Here is a 22744-nt window from a genome sequence, read left to right as displayed (position 1 = left end):
AATAACATTTTGCAGTGCTCTGTCACAATATAAGAGTCACCACTGTCAGGCCGATACTGAATAAGGGGTAAAGAACGCGCTGTACTGTAAGGGGCGGAAAACGCGCGTCCAACCTGCCGAAACTAATAGCACCCTCAACATGCAAATGCATGTTGATGGCCCTATTAGGTATGCCCGCGCGATTCAGTAAGTAAAATGTGCAGCCAAGCCGCACATTTTACTTTCAGAAATTAGCGCCTACCCAAAGGTAGGCGCTAATTTCTTCGGGCACCGGGAAAGTGCACAGAAAAGCAGTAAAAACTGCTTTTCTGTGCACCCTCCGACTTAATATCATGGTGATATTAAGTCTGAGGTCCCGAAGGGTAAAAAAAATAAAAACAAAATTTGAAGTCGGCAGGCGGCTGTCGGGCCGAAGACTGGATGCTCAATTTTGCCGGTGTCTGGTTTCCGAGCCCGTGGCTGTCAGCGGGCTCAAGAACAGACGCTGGCAAAATTGAGCGTTGCCTGTCAAACCCGCTGACAGCTGCCGCTCCGGGCGCGCTAGTGTCCCTAGCGCCTCCTTTTACCCGTTTCTACAGCCTGACCTAATTTAAATACTGCATCGCGCGCAGAGGCGAGTGGCCTGTGCGCGCGCCGGGAGAGCGGGCATTTGCCCGCTCTCCTGCGGGCTTTACTGAATCGGCCTGATAGTTGTAAGAGGAATTTGAACTCTGGTCCTTTGTTGAGTTCACATGCTGGACATGCCATCAGCATATGGGAAAACAGAGCAACTGTTCTTGCTCTGCCAGAACGTCAGATGGATCAATTGTGAAGAGCCAGCTGTATAAAGTCATTGAATATTTGTCTGCACTTCCTCCTTACATAAAAATCTCTGTAGTTCTAGAACACACTGGCAAGAGGTTCCAGAGGCAGACATTTTTTGGCTGAAGAAAAAAAAAAAAAAAAAAAAAAAAAAAAGACTACTGATCAGCCTGATGTGAGATACCATCCCATGGCCTAATAGAGACTGGCTCCGACTGAGCTGAAAGTCCAAATGCAGCAGGAAGAAAATGCAGTATCAACAAGAAAAAGCTTTAAAAATGCAAAATTAATTTACATTAGACGGTATAGCCATATTGTGGGGTGCCGACATTCAGCAGAGGCTAGAAATTGCCTCTAAAAACTTCATTATTAAAGCACCACACATCAAACCCTAGTCAAGCTCCTTACTTCAGCTCGATTCCTGGTGACTGCCCACATTTCCTGGCAGATAAACTCCAAGAAATCAGCTGGCTCTAAACGAACCCGTGTGCTAACAGAAGAAAATATAGTGGCGCTTAACTGGAGAAGCATGAAGGATACTTAGGTCAGTTCTTGCTCAAAACAGGGTTTTGAACTCGTGAGAAAAATAGATGCCAAGGCTACACAAACTAATTTAAATACGTAATTGCTCATCAAGGGGACTGTTTAAATATTTTCTCCCATTTTGAGTCTCTACAAAAGCTCTTGGTAAACAGAGCCCTAATATCTTGTTCTCCAGTACAGATTAATGAGTCTAACAGATGTAAGAACACACAAAACCATGACCCATCCTTCTCTCCTATGAAACGGCTCTACTGCTTGTTGATCAGTGGCAGGTTTGCAATTTAAAACAAGCTATGCACACGAAATGTGCTCCCGTGACAAAAACATGTAACTGAAAGCAGCTATGGGGCAAACAGCTGGCAGCACCGCCTGCTCCCAGACAAGGCAAGTGGCTGCTCCTGCAGTCCAAGCTATGCCATGGACATTTAACTTGCTCATTTAAAGAGCAAGAGCTGAACTAATGTCACCACAATGAACACGCACAAGATCAACTTCTTTCAACTGGTATAATTTACCCTCACAGGTCCTTCTCCCAAGTTTACGCCTTCCCTTTTCTGTTCTGTCAAATTTGAGGGTTCACAAGGAACACATTTTACAAAAAAAAGTCATATGAATAGTACAACATAGCCCGGTTTCAGACATCTGGACTGCATGTTAAGCTTACTCTAAATGCACATCACTTTACTATTAGCAAATGTGCAGCATAGTATGAAAACCATTCTTTGTTTAAAACAAACCTCAATTTTTCTTACACTAGCCAAACCAGTTATGTAAAACATTTTCAAGAACCGAAATTAGTTTGTTTTAACTCTGAAAATCTTTTTTTTTTTAAATTTGCTAGGAACTACACTTGACAAAATGCTTGTACACACATTCACACTTCTGCAAAAGCAGTAGCATTTCTCTCTACGCCACCCACTATTACAAAGATTAAAAAATACAAACCGATTACCTGTCTGAGGCCCAAGAGGAAAGGCATCCTGCATTATCATCCTCCATGCAAAGATTTAAAATAAGAGATTAAGTCTTTCAACAAACATCTCCCCTCATCTGTTTGGGCAGTCAGTCTCCGTTCTATTTAAAATAAGACTTCCTGGGCAGGGAATGTTCAGTAAACAGCGTACTGGGTCACAGTATGCCCACTCCCTGCCTGCTCCTCCTCCATTCCACTCCCTGGGTACTCTCAGGCAGGCAAAAATCTGCAGTGCAAGCTCCAAACAGCTGCTGTGAATGCACGCAACGTGCTAAAAACAAGATCATGTCTAGCAAAAAGCCCTTAAGTGTAATGCTGATGAGCAGATGAATGGTTAGAAAAAAAAAAGAAAAGAAAAGAATTATATACCCTCCTTCCCATTATGTATCAAACATGTCCTCCCACAACAGATACCTCCCTTCCCTGGTTTCGCCCTCCTAAGTATTCTGCAAAAGGACAAGGATTCACTTGGTGCCATCCATCAGAGGGTAGCCACTTCCTCAATTGGCCCACACTATCAGGCCAATACAATATCAGGTGCTCCGGCCATCGCGAGATTCAATGTGGTCTGGACGCACATTTTAGAAACGCTAGATGGGCGTCCTATACAATACATGCATTAGCATGTCCATAACGTGCATGCTAAATTACATGTTAATGACAAGATTAGTAAGTACCCCCAAATCCAGTAAAGTGTGCCCAAAAGTAGTGCACCCATAACAAGCTTTATGTGTAAAATTTAGCGCCTGCCCTGTCCCAGGCATTAGTGTGGTGGTGCTATTGGTAGCGGGCGAATCAGAAAAGCTTTGTGCGATTCCTACAATATAGAATGGATTTTCTGCCCATTTGTGTCCTACTGCCCTCTCCCTTGCATATGAAAGCATGAATACGGAATGCCAGGCGAAGGAGAGCAACTGCTCAGACAAACGAAAGAGCAGAGAACCCAGTGCCAGTAGAAGAACAGGTAAGCAAGAATTGGGAGTCCATGTGTCCATTCTGAAGGTCTTAAGGACCCAGAAATGGACACTGAAGGGTACGTCTTAAGGCCGGGAAGACTATGAAGGGAGGCAACGGGCCTATACATGGACGTTCAATTGGTTTATGCTAAGGCCAGTCCCTTTATCCTTCCTTGTAGTAGTGGGCAGTAGCTATTCCTATATTAAGCTATCTTAAGTCATAAGTATTTTGCAATTCGATATGCTAAGACTATACTTTATGGACCCTTGGTCGAACTCAGTATGGTACGTCTTATGTTCTTTTGTTTGGATACAGGCCAGAGCCATCTATACACCATGCCGGCGACTTATCTTTCACCCATGGATAACTCTCCTTGGGTTACCTGAGCACAATGTAGTGTGAAAATACCGGCTCAGCTTGTGGGCAATTTTAGCCCTTTATGAAGACCTGCATAGTGACCTTGACCCCATGGCCTATCGCAACCATGTCGTGCCTGGGTTGATGAAACTTCTGCGTACTTTACATGTTTTCGTCACAGGAAGTTTTCAAAATCCGGTTCATATCGTTGCGGAGATAACTCAGGCCTCGATTTTGTGGCATTTTGCACAGGTCTTGAAGGTGATGAAGCGGATGAAGCACATTGAGCTTCCTGAGGACCCAGTGCAACTTCAGGAGATCCGCCATGGGTTCATGGCAATTGCTGGGATGCTGAATGTGTTGGGTGCCATAGACTGCACCCATATTGCACAGACCCCGAAGCTGGAAGAGGAGAGTTCCTTCCGTAACCACAAGCAATTCCATTCAATGAATGTGCAAGTTGTATTTTATGCGCACCTTTGAATCCTTAATGTAGTGGCAAGGTTTTCTGGGAGCTGCCATTATTTCTACATTCTTGCATATTCATTGCTTGGGACCCATTTCCTGCAGGAGAGATATGGTGATGGCTGGCTGCTCAGTAAGTAACATTTGCTATGGGCCAGGGTCCTAGAAAGCCAGATGGGACGATGGCATGCAATGTGTTGCGTTAATTTATGAAAGTATTTCTTTAACAACTGTAGAGTTAGGGTGGTGGGTATAAAATGAGTATATGTATATTTATATGCGATCTGGATCTGTGTATGTGCTTAGTGTTGTCTATCTAGTGTTTTTTGATGCAATCTTGGTTACACCTTTATATAGGTGATGGCTGTAAGCCTTGGTTGCTAACTCCGCTCCAGTCCCCACACACTGTGGCTGAAATACGCTACAAAACGAGGATCATGCCAGTACAAGAAACATGATAGATCGGACCTTCGGCATACTCAAAGGCAGATTCAGATGTTTGGATCGCTCCGGTGGAGCCCTGCAGTACAGTGCAGAAAAGATGGTGAGCGTTATTATAACCTGCTGCATGCTATATAACATTTACTTGTGCTCTGGCTTGGACGCTGAGGTTGCAGAAAACTTGCCACCAGATCCATCTCTCGAACCAGCAGCCGAGGTGGACAACACACAGCAAGGGGCTCCGACATTCGCCGAAGGATCATTGCCAATTATTTCTCGTGTAAGTTGCTATCAAGCATACCTATAACCCTTGACCCCTTGTCAGGATACTGATGCAGTCTTGATTCAACAAAATACCTAAGCAAAATCTTTTTACATTTTTCTTATTATAACAGTAGATTTGTTGCATATTGTGATTGGAGTCTGTCCTGTCACCTCAGCCTCGCAACTGTAGGCATCCATCACATACACAATCTCCCACCTACTCTTAACGCTTGCACCACTCCCTTGGCCTCTCAAATCCCATTGCTGGGGAGCAAAATCTAAATCCTGTTTTGTGTTTTATTTCAGGAGCTGTAATTTGAGAACGCCCAATACCCTTGCACCTGCCCTGAATACAGATCACTAGAAAGTACTGGCAGATCCTAAAAAGTAGATCTATTCCTTGTTGCACACATTCAGGATTTCATGGCAAAAAAGCATTTGGTGGGCCTTGAACAGAAGTCTGCAGGGTCAAAGGTTGGGGGACCTGCTAGTCAAGCTACAGAATGATAAACTGAGGCAGTCTCAGGACTTTTAGTCTAGGACACTGCCTTGGAGTGTTTCAAAGAAGGGGTTGCTGGGAAAGGCGCAGTGTTCGGACAAGTGAACAGCTGAGGGCTGGATAGTGGAATGGGAAAGCAAAGCTCCATGGCTTCAGGGTAAGCCTGGACTCTGAATGGGAAATACCAGTGGAGTAACACGAGATGACCAGATCCAGACAAAACACTTACTGTAACAGACTGCTGAACCAGATTCTATACAATCTGTAAAGGGAAATAAAACCCTGGCACCGACTATGAAGGAGAACTGTGTGTTCCTTGTAGGACGGTTTGCCCAAACCCCTTTACTCTGCTTTCAGGCTCACACTGGTCAGAGTCGCTGCAGAAAGCAGCCAAAAGAGGTAAAAAAAAAAAAAAACAAAAAAAAAACAACAACTTGTGCATTAGGGTTTTTTGTTGTTTTTTATTTGGGGGGGGGGGGGGGGAGGGAAGGGAGGTTGGTTGAGTCTAAAAGGCTTAGCACTGCCTCTGCTAGACAGATTTTGCTTTCAGTTAGCCAGCACTCCAAAAAGGAATTAAATTTCCTTTGGTTGTTTTCTTTTGGAAAGGAGAGAGTTCTCCAGATGCTAAAAGCAAGCAGCAGGTTTGGCTACAACCCTTTGTACTAGTAGCGTGCCGCACCCTGCGACTTGTTTTCACTCTGAACTCGCACTGCAATCCTGGTGTAACCAGGTCCTGAGTCCCAGTTTTGCAACCTGCCAGGGAGGACAAGGTGAATAGCACCTTTTCTGCCCAGGAAACTACATGGAGTCAGCATATACAGATAAGGCTATCCTTAAGGGATTGTGCGCGCCTATACATAGGACCCCTACAAGGGCCATGCTGGAAGGGCTGCAGGAGCAAACTCAAGAGCTGCTGCAACAGAATCAGCTCCTGCATACCCAGCAGAGGCAAAGGGACCAAACCCAGGCACAGACAACTGGAAACCCATTCCAGAGATGTCTGTAGCTGAAGGCCATGGTTCGGAGGAACTATCCAGGCCCCGGCTCACTGCCACAAGAATGCGTCAATGGAAGCGGGGAACATTGCCAAGGGTTCCTACATCAATGGGAATCTCATTTCAGGTTATTCCCAGAGTACTTCCAGGAAGAAAATAAAGATGTACTGGGTAGTAATCTTATTCACAGGAGATACCCTGAAATGGGCTACTGTCCTCACAGAACAAAAATCAGGATTTGACCTGGGAGAGATTTCAGGATGAATTTTAGTGCATATGTTCAGATCCACACCATATCTGTTTCTGCAGAGTGGAGCTTTCTACAGCTGAAACAAAACAGAGGTTCAGTTCTTACCTATGCAACCAAATCGTGTCAGCCTCAAGGGGACACCAAATGGAATGGCAGGCCCTGTGGTATCAATTATGCCTGGGATCATGTGAGGAAATAAAAGATGAGTTGGCCTGGGTAGAGCTGCCCACATCCCTGGAGGAACTGGTCAATACCAGTACCACACAGACTTGCAACAGAAGTATTTCATGACGGCCATGCCTTTCCACATGGAATTCCTCACCCTATAAACACCCCTGAGAATATCCAAGTCAATGCAAGTAGATGTGACTCACTCCTGGCAGCTGGGCTTATGGAAAAAAAAAACAAAAAACCAGGACAGCTATGACCCCAGTGTCTGAGGTGTAGGGCACTTCATGGCAGGGTGTCCCCATGGGGAGTGGTGTCTGAGTACCATGTTTCTTGAAACAGGAGGATCCTGGACTCCCAGTGGTAGAGCTGGGCCACCCCAGGGGAATATAAACAAAAATAAGAGGTTAGAAAAAATTGACTTAGAAAATAGCCACTGCTATTACTAGCAATGGTTACATGGAATAGACTTTGTTTTTGGGTACTTGCCAGGTTCTTATGGCCTGGATTGGCCACTGTTGGAAACAGGATGCTGGGCTTGATGGACCCTTAGTCTGACCCAGTATGGCATGTTCTTATGTTCTTAAAGGACACTGATATGGTTCTCCAAAGAGATAGCATTTTTAGAACACTTCTTGTATATACTTGAGAGTAGCTAGACAAGAGATAACTATCAAAGATAACTATCAAAAGATATATCAAAATATCAAAATATATTTTGATATCAAAAGATATCAAAATATCTATCAAAAGATAACTATCAAAGATAACTATCAAAGATAACTATCAAAGATAACTATCAAAGATAACTATCAAAGATAACTATCAAAGATAACTATCAAAGATAACTATCAAAGATAACTATCAAAGATAACTATCAAAGATAACTATCAAAGATAACTATCAAAGATAACTATCAAAGATAACTATCAAAGATAACTATCAAAGATAACTATCAAAGATAACTTCGAACCAGGGGTCACGATTTGAAGCTCCAGGGAGGAAGATTCAGAACCAATGTCAGGAAGTATTTCTTCACGGAGAGGGTGGTGGATGCCTGGAATGCCCTTCCAGAGGAAGTGGTGAAGACCAGAACTGTGAAGGACTTCAAAGGGGCGTGGGATAAACACTGTGGATCCATAAAATCAAGAGGCCGTCAATAAAGAGTGGGTGGCTAGCCAGAATGATGGCTACTGCCTGGAGACAATACCCTTATTCAATAAACATACACATGGTTACTGTGACTCCAACATCGCTCTAAGCTACAACAGCAAGAGGAAATGTGGAAAAAAGGATTTGCACTCACAAAGTGGGGAGTAGCTGGCTTGTTACGGCGGTTACTACCCCAAACCAAATAAGCCTGATACTTCACTTTCAATGCATATCCAGCATAGCTCTCTGCTTCAACGGCAGGGGAGAAGAAAAACTGATACTTCACGCATATCCAGCATAGCTCCCTGCTTCAACGGCAGGGGAGAAGAAAACCTGATACTTCACGCATATCCAGCATAGCTCTCTGCTTCAACGGCAGGGGAGAAGAAAAACTGATACTTCACGCATATCCAGCATAGCTCTCTGCTTCAACGGCAGGGGAGAAGAAAAACTGATACTTCACGCATATCCAGCATAGCTCTCTGCTTCAACGGCAGGGGAGAAGAAAAACTGATACTACAAGCATATCCAGCATAGCTCCCTGCTTCAACAGCAGGGGAGAAGAAAAACAACCAATAAGGGCTGAACAACACAGTCTGGGTAAAACAAATAAGCATGGGTGTAGCTTGCTTATTGCGGCGGTTACTTCCCCTACTACCCATAACTAATCAAGCTTGATATTTCACTTGGTTGCAGCTCCATCACTGCTCTCTACATTAATGGTGGGGGTGGAAGGGAAATAGAACCAAAGAGCTAAGAGAAACAGATAAGTATGAGAAAAAAATGTGAAGCTTGCTGGGCAGACTGGATGGGCCGTTTGGTCTTCTTCTGCCGTCATTTCTATGTTTCTATGTTTCAAAGGGCTCATCTAGCTTTCCCATTTTTCCTACCTAGTACAATACCATAGATCCTACTTGATCCTCTGCTCTACCCTCATTCCCAACAGGATTGCCCATTTGCCCCATGCCTTCTTGAACCATTTTTGATCCTGCCACTTCTATTTGGTGACTGTCTACTCTACACATAGTTCAGCCATGAACAAATGCTTCTTTATGTTAATCTTGAGTTTACCTCTTGTACTCATATTAGTCCTTGTTCTAGAACTTCCTTGGGCATGGAAAACAAATACCCGAGATATTCTGCAAATAATTTTTTTTGGTTAGGAAGCTTCTTCTGCCCTCTCTCCCTCGGATGACGGCATCAAGTTCACCTGGCCTGGCTTCATGGAGATTAGCTATAACTTCCTTCAAGATAGAAGTGCCTTACGATGGCTTCCAGGAAGTATTGAAAGCACAGTTTTTCCTAGATAAGGTCATCTACAGCGAGAAATCGGAAATTAAGTACAGAAGCTTAGGTCTTCTGCACAGCCCACAATTAATGCTGAGCCATTGGGTCACCCTAATCTCTCAAGTACACACTAGCATTTCTTAAGAGTCTCCCAACTGAGTGGCCACTCTGCTTCTAACTTACCACCTGATTCACTAAGGTTTTTCTCCCATTCTGTGTCTATGGGAAAATACCTTCATTAATCAGGCCGTTAAGTTTTTTGTTTTTTTTTATCATTACTGTTGATGAAAACTAAAGTAGTTTAACTGGTAGCAAATATGCTTCTGTTGCTAGGAAGTGACACGAACTCCAGCTGCAGATAAACCAGTTTCAGAAAGGGGAGGGGGTGGGGGTGTTAAAATTCTGCCTGCTGGCACTTGCTGCATCAGAAATGCCTCGTTAAACATTCACTATGATTGCTTCATAAGGATAGGCTTTCTTCAAAAAAGCAGGGCTTTCGGCATTTCCTTACACATTGAACCTGCACACAATTGGGTAACCATTCGCATTCAGCTACTTCAGATGTTAAAGCATCCTGAATAGGGGCTGAAAAAAAAAATATCCTAAGCCATTCCCTTCCCTTCTGCAAGCCAATAATGATAGAGGGGTACAAAAAACATACATCAGCAGTTTAAGTAATTTGGATATGCAGATTTAGCTGTTCCAGTTACGTGGCTACAACATGGCATGCCTATGTTTAATATAGTCCTACGCACTATCGTCACAGTGCAAATTTTGCTTTTCCTCTCTTTCATAGCTCATATCCTACAATAATATTAGCAGGTAAAGGTGGTCTGGGCTCACCCAGTCTGCCCAGTTGTACCTACCTACTGCATCACCCCAGATCCTGTTTTAACTCTGGTAATGACCCTACTCTGCCCTCATCACCACCTTCTATATTTGTCCCAAGCATGTTGACGTGAGAAAAAATAAATATACTGATTAATGTAGAATCAACAAGACTAACTGCAATATTTATCTCACAGAAGAGGGGAAGAGTGGAGGGTAGGGTGAGTGTAATTAGGCAAGCAGAGTTGCTTACCTGTAACAGATATTTGCTGAGGACAGCAAAATGACAATCCTCTCACATGAGCGACATCTGATGGCCCAGAAAAATGTCAAATTTTCTAGAACTTTGAGAGTGCCTCCTTGAGCATGCCCATATATTCCATTATGCCATGTATCCACATGGGGACCCCTCAGTCTTGTGTTTTAGCAGAAAAAGGGGAGGTGGGTGAGTTTTGTGAGGACAGACATCCTACTGTCCTCAGAATATTTCTGTATTTACGCATTTTATATACTGTCGTTCCAAAAGTAGATTACAACGGTTTACAAGATCCGCATATATATTCATGGTTAATCATCACATATTGTGGGTTAGCTCTCACCTTTTAGTTCAACACCTCAAAGTTACTGTGTACTCTAGTTAATATTTGTGCATTTACTATTCTATTTCATATTTGTGCATATTCATGGTCTATATAAAAGGAATACAAGATCTAATCCTACTAACAGTATACATCATTCATAATTATTGCTCGCTCCATTAACATTATCTCTGGTAATAATCTAACGACATCAGTACCTGTTACAGGTACGCAACTTAAGGACAAGCAGAATGACAGTCCTCACATGTTGGGAATCCCTAGCTACAGGCTCTCCCATTGAAAAAATGGGGGGAGGGGGGGAGAGAGAGAACGACAAAAAGTGCCAATGGGCACAATATTTTTTGTTGGTAAACTTTTTTCCATTTTATATTTAAGCTAACAGGGGCAGCCTAGAACAAACTGGCCCTAGGAGAGAATGGACTGTGCAAACTGTAAAGTGCTTGCTCTCTTTGGTGGGCATGTGGCCTGGGAAAGTATGTCAGAGGGACGACAGATTGGTTAAGATGGAATTCTGACACTACTTTAGGCAAGAATTTCTGATACGTGTGTAAGACCACAGGAAATACCTGAACCATTGTGGGAGAGTCACCTCCAGTATTGTTTGTTGCCTTTTGGCCTAGCATCAGCCCCATGTCTTCACTAAATAACTTGCTGTGGTGATGGTGCACCTGCACAAACTGCATAAGAACATGGTAGTGCATGTGCATTCCTATCTGGATGACTGGCTGATCAGAGAGCTGATCTTAAAAAGTAGTAAGAGAAATCTATACATATGACCATCCGCATGTTGAGTTAATGAACCCTAGTTTCAACTACCTCAACTGGAGTTATCTGAGTTCTAATAGATATGACTTGGGCAACAATCACCTTTCTGCAACAAAGGGCTATCAACCTGATGTCTGCTGTGGAAAGGATCCAGATGAGTCAAATGTCAGCATGGGATATTGTTGAAGCTGTTGGGCCTCATGGCAACATCAACTGTACATGTTATTCCCATGGCACACCTCCATATGAGGAGAACCCAATGGACTGTCTGGTCACAGTGGCTGGAGGCCACCTGGGACTTACAGGACACCATCCATGTCACATAAATGCTCAAAGACTCCCTGCCCTGGTGGCAGGACAATTCCAATCTAGTCAGGGGCCATCCACTTCCAAAATTCTATGATCCAAATTGTCTTTACAGAAAGCGCATACAACCTGGGCTGGGGAGCTCATGTGAAGGGGCTCTACACCCTGGGTCTTTGGTCCTCTCAGGAGAAGTTCTAGTCAGTATTGATCCTGTGCCCACTTCAGGAATTTATCAGTGCTGTGCCTCGTCACCAGGCAGCCAAAGGAAATCAAGTAGCAGCTAGAAGCTAGACTGTACTCTCGATGTCACAACACAAATGCCCTGCAGCACCTTCTCCAAGGCCTGCTGGATCTTTTCCAGCTCCTCCTCAAAGACAGCCTATGCCAACACTGAATGGGAGACAGAAGGGATGGTCATGTGCTCCTTGGAGCTGAAAGGGGTATCAGTGACTGACACCAGGACCGCATGAAGCTGTTCTGAGTCCCAACATTTCTGGGAGGATTAGTTCTCCTTATCATAGGACTGCTTCATGGAGGTTCTTTGCAAATGCTGGACCATTCCTGCTCCCAGCATTGGAGACAGATGTCAATGCTTCTTCGGCTTATCTCAATACTTAGCATTGGACCTCCTCAATCCAAGTATCTAAGAAGTGGAACCCCACGCCTTCAAGTGGGAAGAGCTAGATGAGGACCTGTATCTGGGTTCCCTAATGGCCTCCAGCATAGAGGTAACTGATGGCTCCCCTCCTTCCGATGCAGATGATTGTCCCTCATTATTGATGCCTTCAATGCCAATACCGGTGGATTGATCTTCCAGTGCCCAAAGTTTCTCCATCAATTCCAAACAGGACCAGCAGTTCTTTTGGGTCAAAGTTGCACGTTTGCGACACACATGGACATCATGCACTGTCCCCAGGCACAAGATACATCTCTCATGGGGATTAGCGAGACATAGTCCTTCTAGCATGAGGGCATCGCTGGAACCCAATAGACATTTATCGTTGACAACCTTAAACCCGATAGCCCAGCCATTATACTTGGCGACTTCAATCTCCACGTAGACGCCAGCCCGATCACTTCCTCATGTGAAACCTTATTGATCACTCTCAAAGCCCTAGGTTACAGACAGCTCATCACTACACCCACACACAGAGCTGGTCATACCCTTGACCTCCTTTTCGTTAACTCCTACATCTCAGCATCCAACACCCCCTCCACCACCCCCATCCCTTGGTCAGACCACTTCATTGTCAATGCCTCCCTCTCTACCAGCATCACTACCAACACATCACAATCACAGAACAAAACCATATCCTTTCGCAAAACATGCCCCTCAGACGAGCTCGCCCTTGCACTTGAAAAAACAACCAAGAACCTTGACCTCTCAAATCCAGATACAGCCCTGCAATCATGGAATAACATCACATCCACTATAGCTGACGAACTCTGTCCAATTGTACACAAAGAAATCCCCCTGTCAACAAGAGAAAAACAACCCTGGTATACCAACCAGTTAAAGAAGGCAAAGCAGGATCTCAGATCCAAGGAACGCATCTGGCGCAGACAACCCTCTCCTACCCATAAAGCTATATACAAACAGACCCTGCACAACTACCGCCAAGCCACCCTCCAAGCCAAACGTGACTTCTATTCCTCCAAAATTCATTGCTACCAATTCAACCCCAAAGCCCTTTTCTCCTATGTTGCTGATCTTACTAAATCCCCCACTCCCATCTGCCACGAAGGAAACACCGACACAAAATGTGAAGAAATCGCAAGGTATTTCCAGACCAAAATCAACAGCATTCTTCAGCGCCTCCCCTCCAATCCCTCCCCCATTCCTCCCCCCACCAGTAATACCAAGCACCTCCTCGAATCCCTTGAACACACCTCCACCCTAGAGATAGAATCCATCCTAAAAAAGATGAGACCGGCCTCTCACATAGCAGACTCAATCCCCTCTAAATTCCTCCTCTCCATACCCACTACCATTGCTAAACCCATAGCAAACATAATTAACTGCTCACTAACCTCCGGCAAAGTTCCAGACCCCCTTAAACTAGCTGTAGTCGGAGGGTGAGAGAGAGGAGAGCAGAGACGCTGTTTGGAGTTTTTTTACCATCTTTGCTGGGCTTGATTGAGCTTTCTCAGGCCAGCTGCTTGCTCTGAGACGTCTCCTGTGGAGGGGGCGGACCCGACAGACCCGGAAGCGGCAATAAAATCTGACGTGCTGCGGCGCGTAGCAGAGCCGGCGCGCAGCTTGAGCCGCACGTGCTTGAGGGGCACGCTTCAACTACGGACTTTGCCGGACTTCGCCGGAATCGCCCAAAGTAAGACCATCTTATTCTCTCCTCTCTCTTGGGGTCAACTATTCCAAAGTTAAATTAAATTGCATTAGTGAAGTTGGTCAGTATCTTGAGCAGATTGTTGTATGTTTTTTCAAAATGCCTCCTAAACGAAAAGGCAGAGTGAGAGTTTTTCCCTCTCTCCCAATGCCATCTTTGCTGCAACAAGAAATTCCCAGCTTCATGGCTTCTCCTATTCCAAGAGATGGAGAGACCAGGGACTTTGGTGTGCCAGGGGGTCAGGGAGGGCCCCCTGTGCCTACAGAAGAGGCCTCTCTCAGCCCCAACATCGGGCTACCGCCAGCGCAAAGGGAAAAGGAAATAGTGCCTGGAATGACTGCGGAGAACCTAGAACACCTTGGACTAAGTGTGGGAAATGAATGCTCCCACATTAATAGCCCTAATGGAAAAAAAGACAACTTAATTTCCCCCTTTAAGGTAGTAGGGGGAAACGGAAGCTTGTCTTTGGCAACCCCAGAGGGGGTGGGGAAAACTAATGTGCCAAATGTTCAGTCCCCAGGCACATTATCCCGCCCTGCACTAGTGACACTAGAAATGCTATGGGACTTGATGGCAGGCATGTCAAGTAATATCAAGGATCTGGAAAGAAAAATGGATTTGTTAAATGGGAAAAATGAACAAGAACATTTTGAGACTCAAAAGCAAATAAAAGATACAAGTGAAAGAGTTAAGCTGTTGGAAGATCAGGGGAAAAAGACATTGGAATTTAATGTCGCTGTGGTGAAAGATAGGGCTGCTATTGACAGAAGATTAGAAATGTTGGAAAACAATACAAAAAGATTTAACTTAAGATTCTTAAACTTCCCCAGAATTGTAGGGGAAGATCCAATAATATCTTTAAAGACATTTTTTATTGATCAATTAGGATTTCCCTCCGATAGATCTCCTACTGTTAATAGCTGTTATTTTCTCCCTATAAGAAATGGTTTGCCTAGAGATGAGAATTTTCAGGGAGATCTAACCAACTTTTTGGAAGACTCCGCAGCTAATGTAATAAATAGGGGAACTTTGTTAGTCACCTTCTATGCCACCACAGATATAAATACTGTAATGAAAAAATATTTTAGTAAGTTTCCAATTACCTATTATGAAAAATCAATAAAAATTTTCCCGGATCTAGCTCCCCCTACCCAACTGAGGCGTAAAGCCTTTTTGGGGCTTCGGCAGGAAGTAATTTCGTTAGGATATTCTTATACATTACGCTATCCATGTAAATGCATAATACAGAAACAAGATAACACATATATTTTTTGCCCCAGATCAATTAAAGAAATTCGTGGAACAAGTTAGAGTGCCGACATCTACCCCAATTTCTAGTTAACAAGGCAAAAAAGAGAAAGAAAAAGATATAGGGAATGCAATAGTTTGAATGATTTGTTTCTCTTGTTAAGCTCCCATTTTTTCAGGAATAATGACCCTCCAATATGATTGATAATTAAATGCAGTGGTTTAATTTTGTTATTTTTTTTTGTCAATATTTGTTTTCTTTCTTTTTTCCTCATTGTAGGAAATAAGTATACAATGCATTTTATAAACCACTCATTGTTATTACTACAACTATGTAATGTATTAATATATGAATTATATAGTGAAAATTGATAAATAAAGATTTAAAAAAAAAAAAAAAAAACAAAAAAAAAAAAACTAGCTGTAGTCAAACCCCTCCTAAAAAAAACCCACCCTTGATCCTACGAACCCAGCAAACTACAGACCCATCTCCAACCTCCCCCTTATATCCAAGATCCTCGAGAAGGTAGTCAACATCCAACTCACTGACTTCCTTGAGGACCACAATATCCTACACCCTTCGCAATTCGGCTTCCGTAAAGGTCGTAACACTGAAAATCTCCTTTTAGCTATCACTGACACTCTCCTCATCGGCATGGACCAGGGGAAAGCATACCTCCTGGCCATCCTTGATATCTCTGCGGCCTTTGACACTTAACCACCAAATCCTACTTTCCAGGTTGGCAGAAATAGGCGTCACTGGCACTGCTCTATCTTGGTTCTCCTCCTATCTCAACCACAGAGAATACGCTGTACAAATCAATCAAAGTACCTCTTCACATATCCCACTCACACAAGGCGTCCCCCAAGGATCCTCCCTCTCTTCCACACTTTTCAACATCTATCTTCTCCCCCTCTGCCAACTTCTCTCTGACCTAGGGCTGACTTTCTTCCTCTATGCTGATGATGTCCAAATCATCATCCCCATTCAAACTACACTCAAGGCATCCCTTCAATACTGGGAATCCTGCCTCTCCACCATCAACTCCCTTTTGGCCAATCTCCACCTTGCACTTAATGCAGATAAAACTGAAATCCTCGTCATCAATCAACCAGAGCACACTTCCTGCCCCACTGCTCCCACCCCCACCATAACCCATTCACCTACATCTAATGTAAGAGACCTAGGAATCCTACTTGATCAACACCTCAATTTCAAGCCACACATCAAGTCCCTAATAAAAGGAGGCTTCTACAAACTTCACATTCTTAAAAAACTGAAACCACTCCTTCATGCACATGATTTCTGTCTAGTTCTGCAGTCCACTATACTTTCCAAACTAGATTACTGCAATTCCCTCCTGTTAGGCCTCCCTACTTCTGCAATCAAACCCCTACAAATCCTTCAAAATGCGATGGCAAGAATCACCACCAATACCCGTAAGACTGAACACATAACCCCCATACTAAAGGACCTGCACTGGCTTCCCATACCATACCGTATTAAATATAAAACCCTCACCATACTGCACAACGCCCTTCATAAAAACAACCCCGCCTGGCTTAAAAACATGCCACACTTCCGTACCTCTAATCGACCCACTAGAAATGCCCTCGCAGGCACCCTACACACTCCACCCCTCAAAACCGCACACCTCTCCAACACCAGAGAAAGAGCGTTTACCATAGCTGGCCCCACCCTTTGGAACTCACTTCCCCATTACCTTCGACTTGAGCCCTCCTTACAGTCCTTCAAAAAAGGCATTAAGACCTGGCTATTCAGGCAAGCCTACCCAGAAGCCAATCAAACCTAGCCCACCCCCTATCCCCTCCTTTGCCGTCTCCCTCCCTTCCACCCCCCAACCACCCCTTATCCCCTTAGCCCACTCCCCCTACCCCTTAATCTCCCCCCCCCACCTCTTCCCCCACACCCGCCTCCCTCTCCCCCCCCTCAAACAATTAATCATACAACTGATCTATTGTAAATGAGTACTTCGCCTTAACTTATAATCTTAAAAACAGTTACAACTATGTTCCTCTTATTATATTTATCAAGTTGATTGTTCCTCTCTCTCCTTCTGCCCTATTCTTTCTTGCTGCTCTTCCCCTGCCCACCTCTCACCTTTTTCTTGCCTGCTCCCCTTCTCCCCCACCCTTGTTCATTGTATTTTCTACCTGCTTCAGTTATTTGTAAACCGGCATGATGTGCCCTATGAATGTCGGTATATTAAAAGTTTTATAAATAAATAAATAAATAACTGGGAAAGAACCAAAGCAAAACCAAAAATTTGATGGCAATGGTGGAATTTATCCCCAGGCACAGATGGCACACTGCCACATAACTAGGATGAAACAAAACTTACAGAAACACTAAAAAAAAACTATTTAGGGAACTACCGGGTAGATGACTGCAAGACTCGATGATGAACAACTCGGCTGCCAGAAAAAACCCTGAAGCGGAGGAATGAGGCAAAAAGCTATAACCTGTGGGCTATATGAAAAAAAGACCAAGGGCCTCCCACAAGGATGAGTGACATGTATGGTCATAATCAGTAAGGCACAGTCAAAGTTCTAGAAACTGACATAAGTTTTCCGGACCGTGTTCCATAAAATGTCACCACCCACATGTAAAATCTTCCATCCTGCTTGTCCTCTGAGGAAATGTCTAGTAATTGTAAGGGGAAGAGATCAAGCAGAGCAGCTTGAAAGCAGTAAAACTAATGCCCTGTAAATTCAACAACTGAATATTTTGAAAGCTGCAAATCCAGATTGCTTTATTTTTACTATTATGTTAAAATGTCCCTGGCACTGGATGACAGTACCATACACCTTACACTGGAGGAAATCTTACTGTGGAAGATAACAGAGAGTTTGAAGATTTTTGCGAGTGATACTAGAGCTCAAAAAACTGGTCCTTGACCATAAATAGGCCCAGTTTTCAGCATATTCACAATGAGTAGGCATCAGATTTCTCTACATATATTTTGGGCTAATTTGCGTATCGAATGGCCATTATTTTTCAGGGTATTGTTTGTCCTACTTTCTGCCATGAAACACCTAAAGGAGGAGGTCCCCAAGGTCCACAACCCTGTTAGGCTTTCAGGATTGCCACAATGAATATGCATGAAATCCATTTGCATGCACTGCCTGCACTGTAGTCAGATAGATCTCATACATATCCATTGTGGAAATCCTGAAAACCTGACTGGCTTGTGGCACTATAGGTAGAGTTTGGGGACCCTTGACTTAAAGGAATAATCACTCAGCTATGCAAGATGAGCTGCAGTGCGGCTGTGTTTGAGTATGCAAGGAATTCTTCCTAGGTGCATTTTAAGTATACCCCCTTTACTAGATTTCTCTCTGCTTTTTGTTTTGGTCTTTCCAGCCAAATATGAAAAAGTACACAATACAAGAGTAAAATCTGAGATCTTTGCCTTCTGTTCCCCTTTTCTGCTTTTATGGATAGAGATATAAAATATATATTGTTTGAGTTGAAAAGCTAAGGTGCTGAAAAACTGTTCATCTTAGAAAAAAAGCGTATAAAAACGTACTTGAATATTGATGAGGGAGGTGAGGGAATGAAATTGTTTTATGACAAGCACTAGTATTTCCCCAAATGGGATTAAGCAGAATGCATTCTTGTGCCTTTCAGAGCTAGCCTCTTACGTGTTTTTCTATCTGTGCGTTGCAGCACTCCAGGGATAGGTTGGGGGGAGAGAAGATGGGGAGTAGTGTCAATTTGTGAAGACCCCAAGAAATGAAGACAAAGAGCTAGGAGCAGATGAGAGATGAAAAGGAAAGAGGGAGATGGAAGGTAAAAAAAACGTGAAGGGGTGAGATGGAGATGAAAGATGTAGCGCAAGGACAGAGGTAAACTGAGATGGAGGATATGAGAAATGGAGAGAAGAGATAAAAATATCAGTTATTTGTGGAAGAAGGGATAGGTCAGAGACAAACAAATGAAGAACCAAGCAAAGGAGTAACGACAGACCAAATAAAGAGGAACATGAGAGCAGTACCAGGTGAAAACTATTTTACTTGCCTTCCCATATAAAATGCCAAAGGCATGTTATGACCTCAAATTATAATACATTAACAAGAAAGATTGAGAGAAGCAGCATTTTTCAGTTTTAAATTTTAGTTTACAAAACAAGCAGAGCAATAATGAATTGTGACTTTGAATGTTTATTTTAAGTAGCATACTGGTTTGCAATAAACATACTGTCCGGAACAACCTGTATGTCATTTGTAATCCAAACAAATCTGCTGACTTTTTAGGGGTTTGAATACTTTTGCACCTCACTGCATATATACACAGCCAGGCAGCACCGAATGTTTACATATTCTAAAACACCTTCCTTAATATCTATCCCGCCCATTGCCCCAAAATACTCCCCCACATTGAGTTTTCCTCTTATTAAGGAAAGAGATACAGTGCCTCAAAGGCACTCACACCTTTACTCCTGGGGGAATTCTGCATAAAAAAAACTGAAAATTCTGCAAACTTTATATTGGTCAAAATAACACAATTTACATGACAGTCTTTAAGTAATTACTTATTTTAAATTATTACAGAAAAAAGTTGTTAGAGATGCAGAATTTTAAATATTTTGAGCAGAATTTCCCTAGAAACTCACTGTAAGAGTGTCCCTTCACTCGCTCTCTCTACTCCCCTGGCCACTTTGCCTTCTCAGGCCCCCCAACTCCTCCACCTGCCAGGATCTCTCCCCTCCACCTCTAGGCCCAACCCCTTCCACTCTATTGCCAGTCCCAGACTTTGACCCCGTTCTCAGTACTGCCCCTCACACAGGCTCCCTCTGTCCCTCCCTTTCTAATACATATACACACACCCTCACACAGGCTCTGCCTCACTCATACACAATCCCTTCACAAGGCTAGCACCCTCACATACACACAATCCTTTTTTCATACACACGAGCTCCCAATCTCTCACACATACACACACTCCTTCACATTCTCCTCATATAGGCTCCTTCTCTCTGAAACCCACACTCGAGCATCCCCCCCCCAGCCCCCCTTTCCTCCCATGCTCTCTCTCACCCTCCCCCATACCCCTCCCCTCATATAGGCTCCCTCTCTGAAACCCACAAGCATCCCCCCCACTCCCCCCTCTTACCAACCAAGCTGTCTCTCACCCTCCCCCACACACATTCTCTCTCACCGGCAACCCCTTCCCCTCATACAGGCTCCCTCTCTCTGAAACCCACACAAGCATCCCCCCACCCATCCTCTCTCTCACCAACCATGCTCTCTGTCACCCTCCCCTCTCGCGCACACACATTCTCTCATGCCGCGGGACGTGCTCCATTTGCGGTGAAGATGAAGGCCCGGGCATGCTGTTTGTGGCACACAGGGGCCTTCCCTTTTTGCTGCGAACACCGCACCTTCATCTTCGCATTCTGCTGTCACATTGCATTAAAGAAGGAGTTTGTTTCACTGATCTACCCAACCTGCTTTATATGTTCAATGTGAAAGAACAATTATAGAAATATTCCAAAAGTAATTAAGAATAAAATAAAAAATATTTAATTCACAAGTCTTCCCCAAGCATAATATTATCTACTGTGTTTAATCTTTTAGTTTTAGATCATATGTCTTGAATTATGTGTGTTCTCAATATGTAGGGTGCGGGATATAAATACTTTAAAATAAATAAATACGCAACATATTACATTAATCCCACACTAAAAGCAAATGTCTAAGCAGGCATCCTACAAATTACAAATGAACATGACTGTGAAAACTATTTAGGGAAAATAATGAGCAAGAGAAATCAACTAACCATTGCTCTATTTTTTAAAATGTGTTATATATTCTTCCTTTTCTTTTGTACCCAGTAATGATTAAAACAAACCCAAACAAGCTGCTGCCATACTGGGTCAGACTGCGGGCCCATCAAGCCCAGCATCCTGTTTTCAACAGTCACTGATCCAGGTTACAAGTACCCGGCAAGTACCTAAACATTAAATAGATCCCTGTATGTCCCCTGTAGCTGTAAATTATGCCTTCAGGTCCTCACCTCTCTGCTAAGGCATCTCCTTTTTTCCCCACACTCCCAATCATTTTTCAGCTTTAAATACATAGACCGCCACACCCAGGGGCAGATGCAATAAGGCTCCCATTTTGCTAATGTGCACTCAGTCACATAATGCAGTATTTAAATGAGGGGCTGTGTAAAAAAAGAGAATACGCTAAAGGGAGAACTTTGCGTCCCTAGTACTGAAATGCACTGGGTGCCCACAATTGCAATGGGCCATTCTTATCCCGCTCCTTCTGGCTAATTTTGCTGAGGATGCTGAAGATGTCCATAGCTAAGCGCAACTTGCTATGGTTGTCCAAATTATGCATCTAAAAGGATTTTTTTTTCTTTCAAGTCAACATTATTATATTTTTATTTTATCTTATTTATTTAATGCTTGTATTTGTATCTTTATTTATTAATGCTTCAGATCTATTTTAGGCCCATTTAAACCTACATCTATTTTAGTTGATATTAACCTATTTTATGTATTTTTATTATGTTATTATATTTCTATTTTTTTTACCAATTGTACACCGTTGTGATGGTTTTATTACTGATGTGACGTTTATAAAAACCTAATAAACCATAACATACATTTTTCAACACTGTAAGCAGTAAATTTCAGTGTCACAATGATACTAAGTAGAAGGAATCACAGAGATCATATTTAATTTCTCATGAGCCCTTGACTTGCAGATTGACTTTACCACCTCCAGGGCTGGAGTTAAATTTGCCACATTAAAAAGTGTGTTGGATGCCAGTGATTTTCTGCATCGGGGGTAGTAGCTAATAGCCTCATCTACATGAAATTTACATGTGATAGGTGCTATAGGCTATGTATTTGTTTCAGTGCATATTTTGAACACGCTAATCTCCTCAATGTAACAGGTGCTAGTCTAGCATGTCCAAAACATGCATCCAACCACATGTAAACCTGTGTGCTAGGCTGGTGCACTTTAGTACATTGGCCCCACAGTCAGGCCAAGAGCTGGAAAAGTCTCAGAAACCTAGTCACTAAAATTTAGAAAAGCAAAATTTAGATAAGAAAAGCAGCAGAAAAAAAAAGAAGCAAAATAATTACAAAAGCTAAATTTTTAAAGGCCAACAAATAAAAATTAAAAAAAAAAAAAAAGCAGCCAGAAAAGAAAAAAAAAATAAATTTCCAGTGGTTCCTAAAAATTCTTGACCGGTATAATCGCCGAGGTTCAGTCTGTGTTCTGCATCTGTAACCAAAGTGAAGTATTCTGCTAGCATGTAGCTCCTGTACAGGGGTGGATAGGTAACAGCCTGCTCTGTTTTCCTAATAGGAGGTGCATTGGTGTTTTAGAGCCTGTTGCAATATTTGCAGTGTTGCCTTTTCCTAGATAGGGTTATTACTGTTTGAGTGCTGGCATTTAAGTGCTTTACTATAGTGTAACTAGTTCATTTGACTCATGGCTTTCTAAGGGTCAAGCACAC

General features: G+C 43.2%; 1 protein-coding gene across 2 annotated transcripts in view; it reads right to left on the bottom strand.

Moving 5' to 3' along the window:
• Positions 1–22744, bottom strand: part of WBP1L (WW domain binding protein 1 like) — a 100374-nt gene that overhangs the window by 66916 nt on the left and 10714 nt on the right. Inside the window, exon 1 of one of the 2 annotated variants that reach the window (XM_029610279.1) lies at positions 2297–2443. The exons of the other annotated variant lie outside the window; for it this stretch is intronic. Within the exon in view, the coding sequence (XP_029466139.1) occupies positions 2297–2323 (27 nt within the window). The 5' untranslated portion in view covers positions 2324–2443. Of the gene's footprint in view, positions 1–2296; positions 2444–22744 lie in introns of those variants that run through there. 2 annotated transcript variants of the gene reach the window in all.

Source organism: Rhinatrema bivittatum, chromosome 7 (genome assembly GCF_901001135.1).
Source record: "Rhinatrema bivittatum chromosome 7, aRhiBiv1.1, whole genome shotgun sequence".
Classification (NCBI taxonomy): Eukaryota; Metazoa; Chordata; class Amphibia; order Gymnophiona; family Rhinatrematidae; genus Rhinatrema; species Rhinatrema bivittatum.
This window is presented reverse-complemented; position numbering and strand designations above follow the sequence as displayed.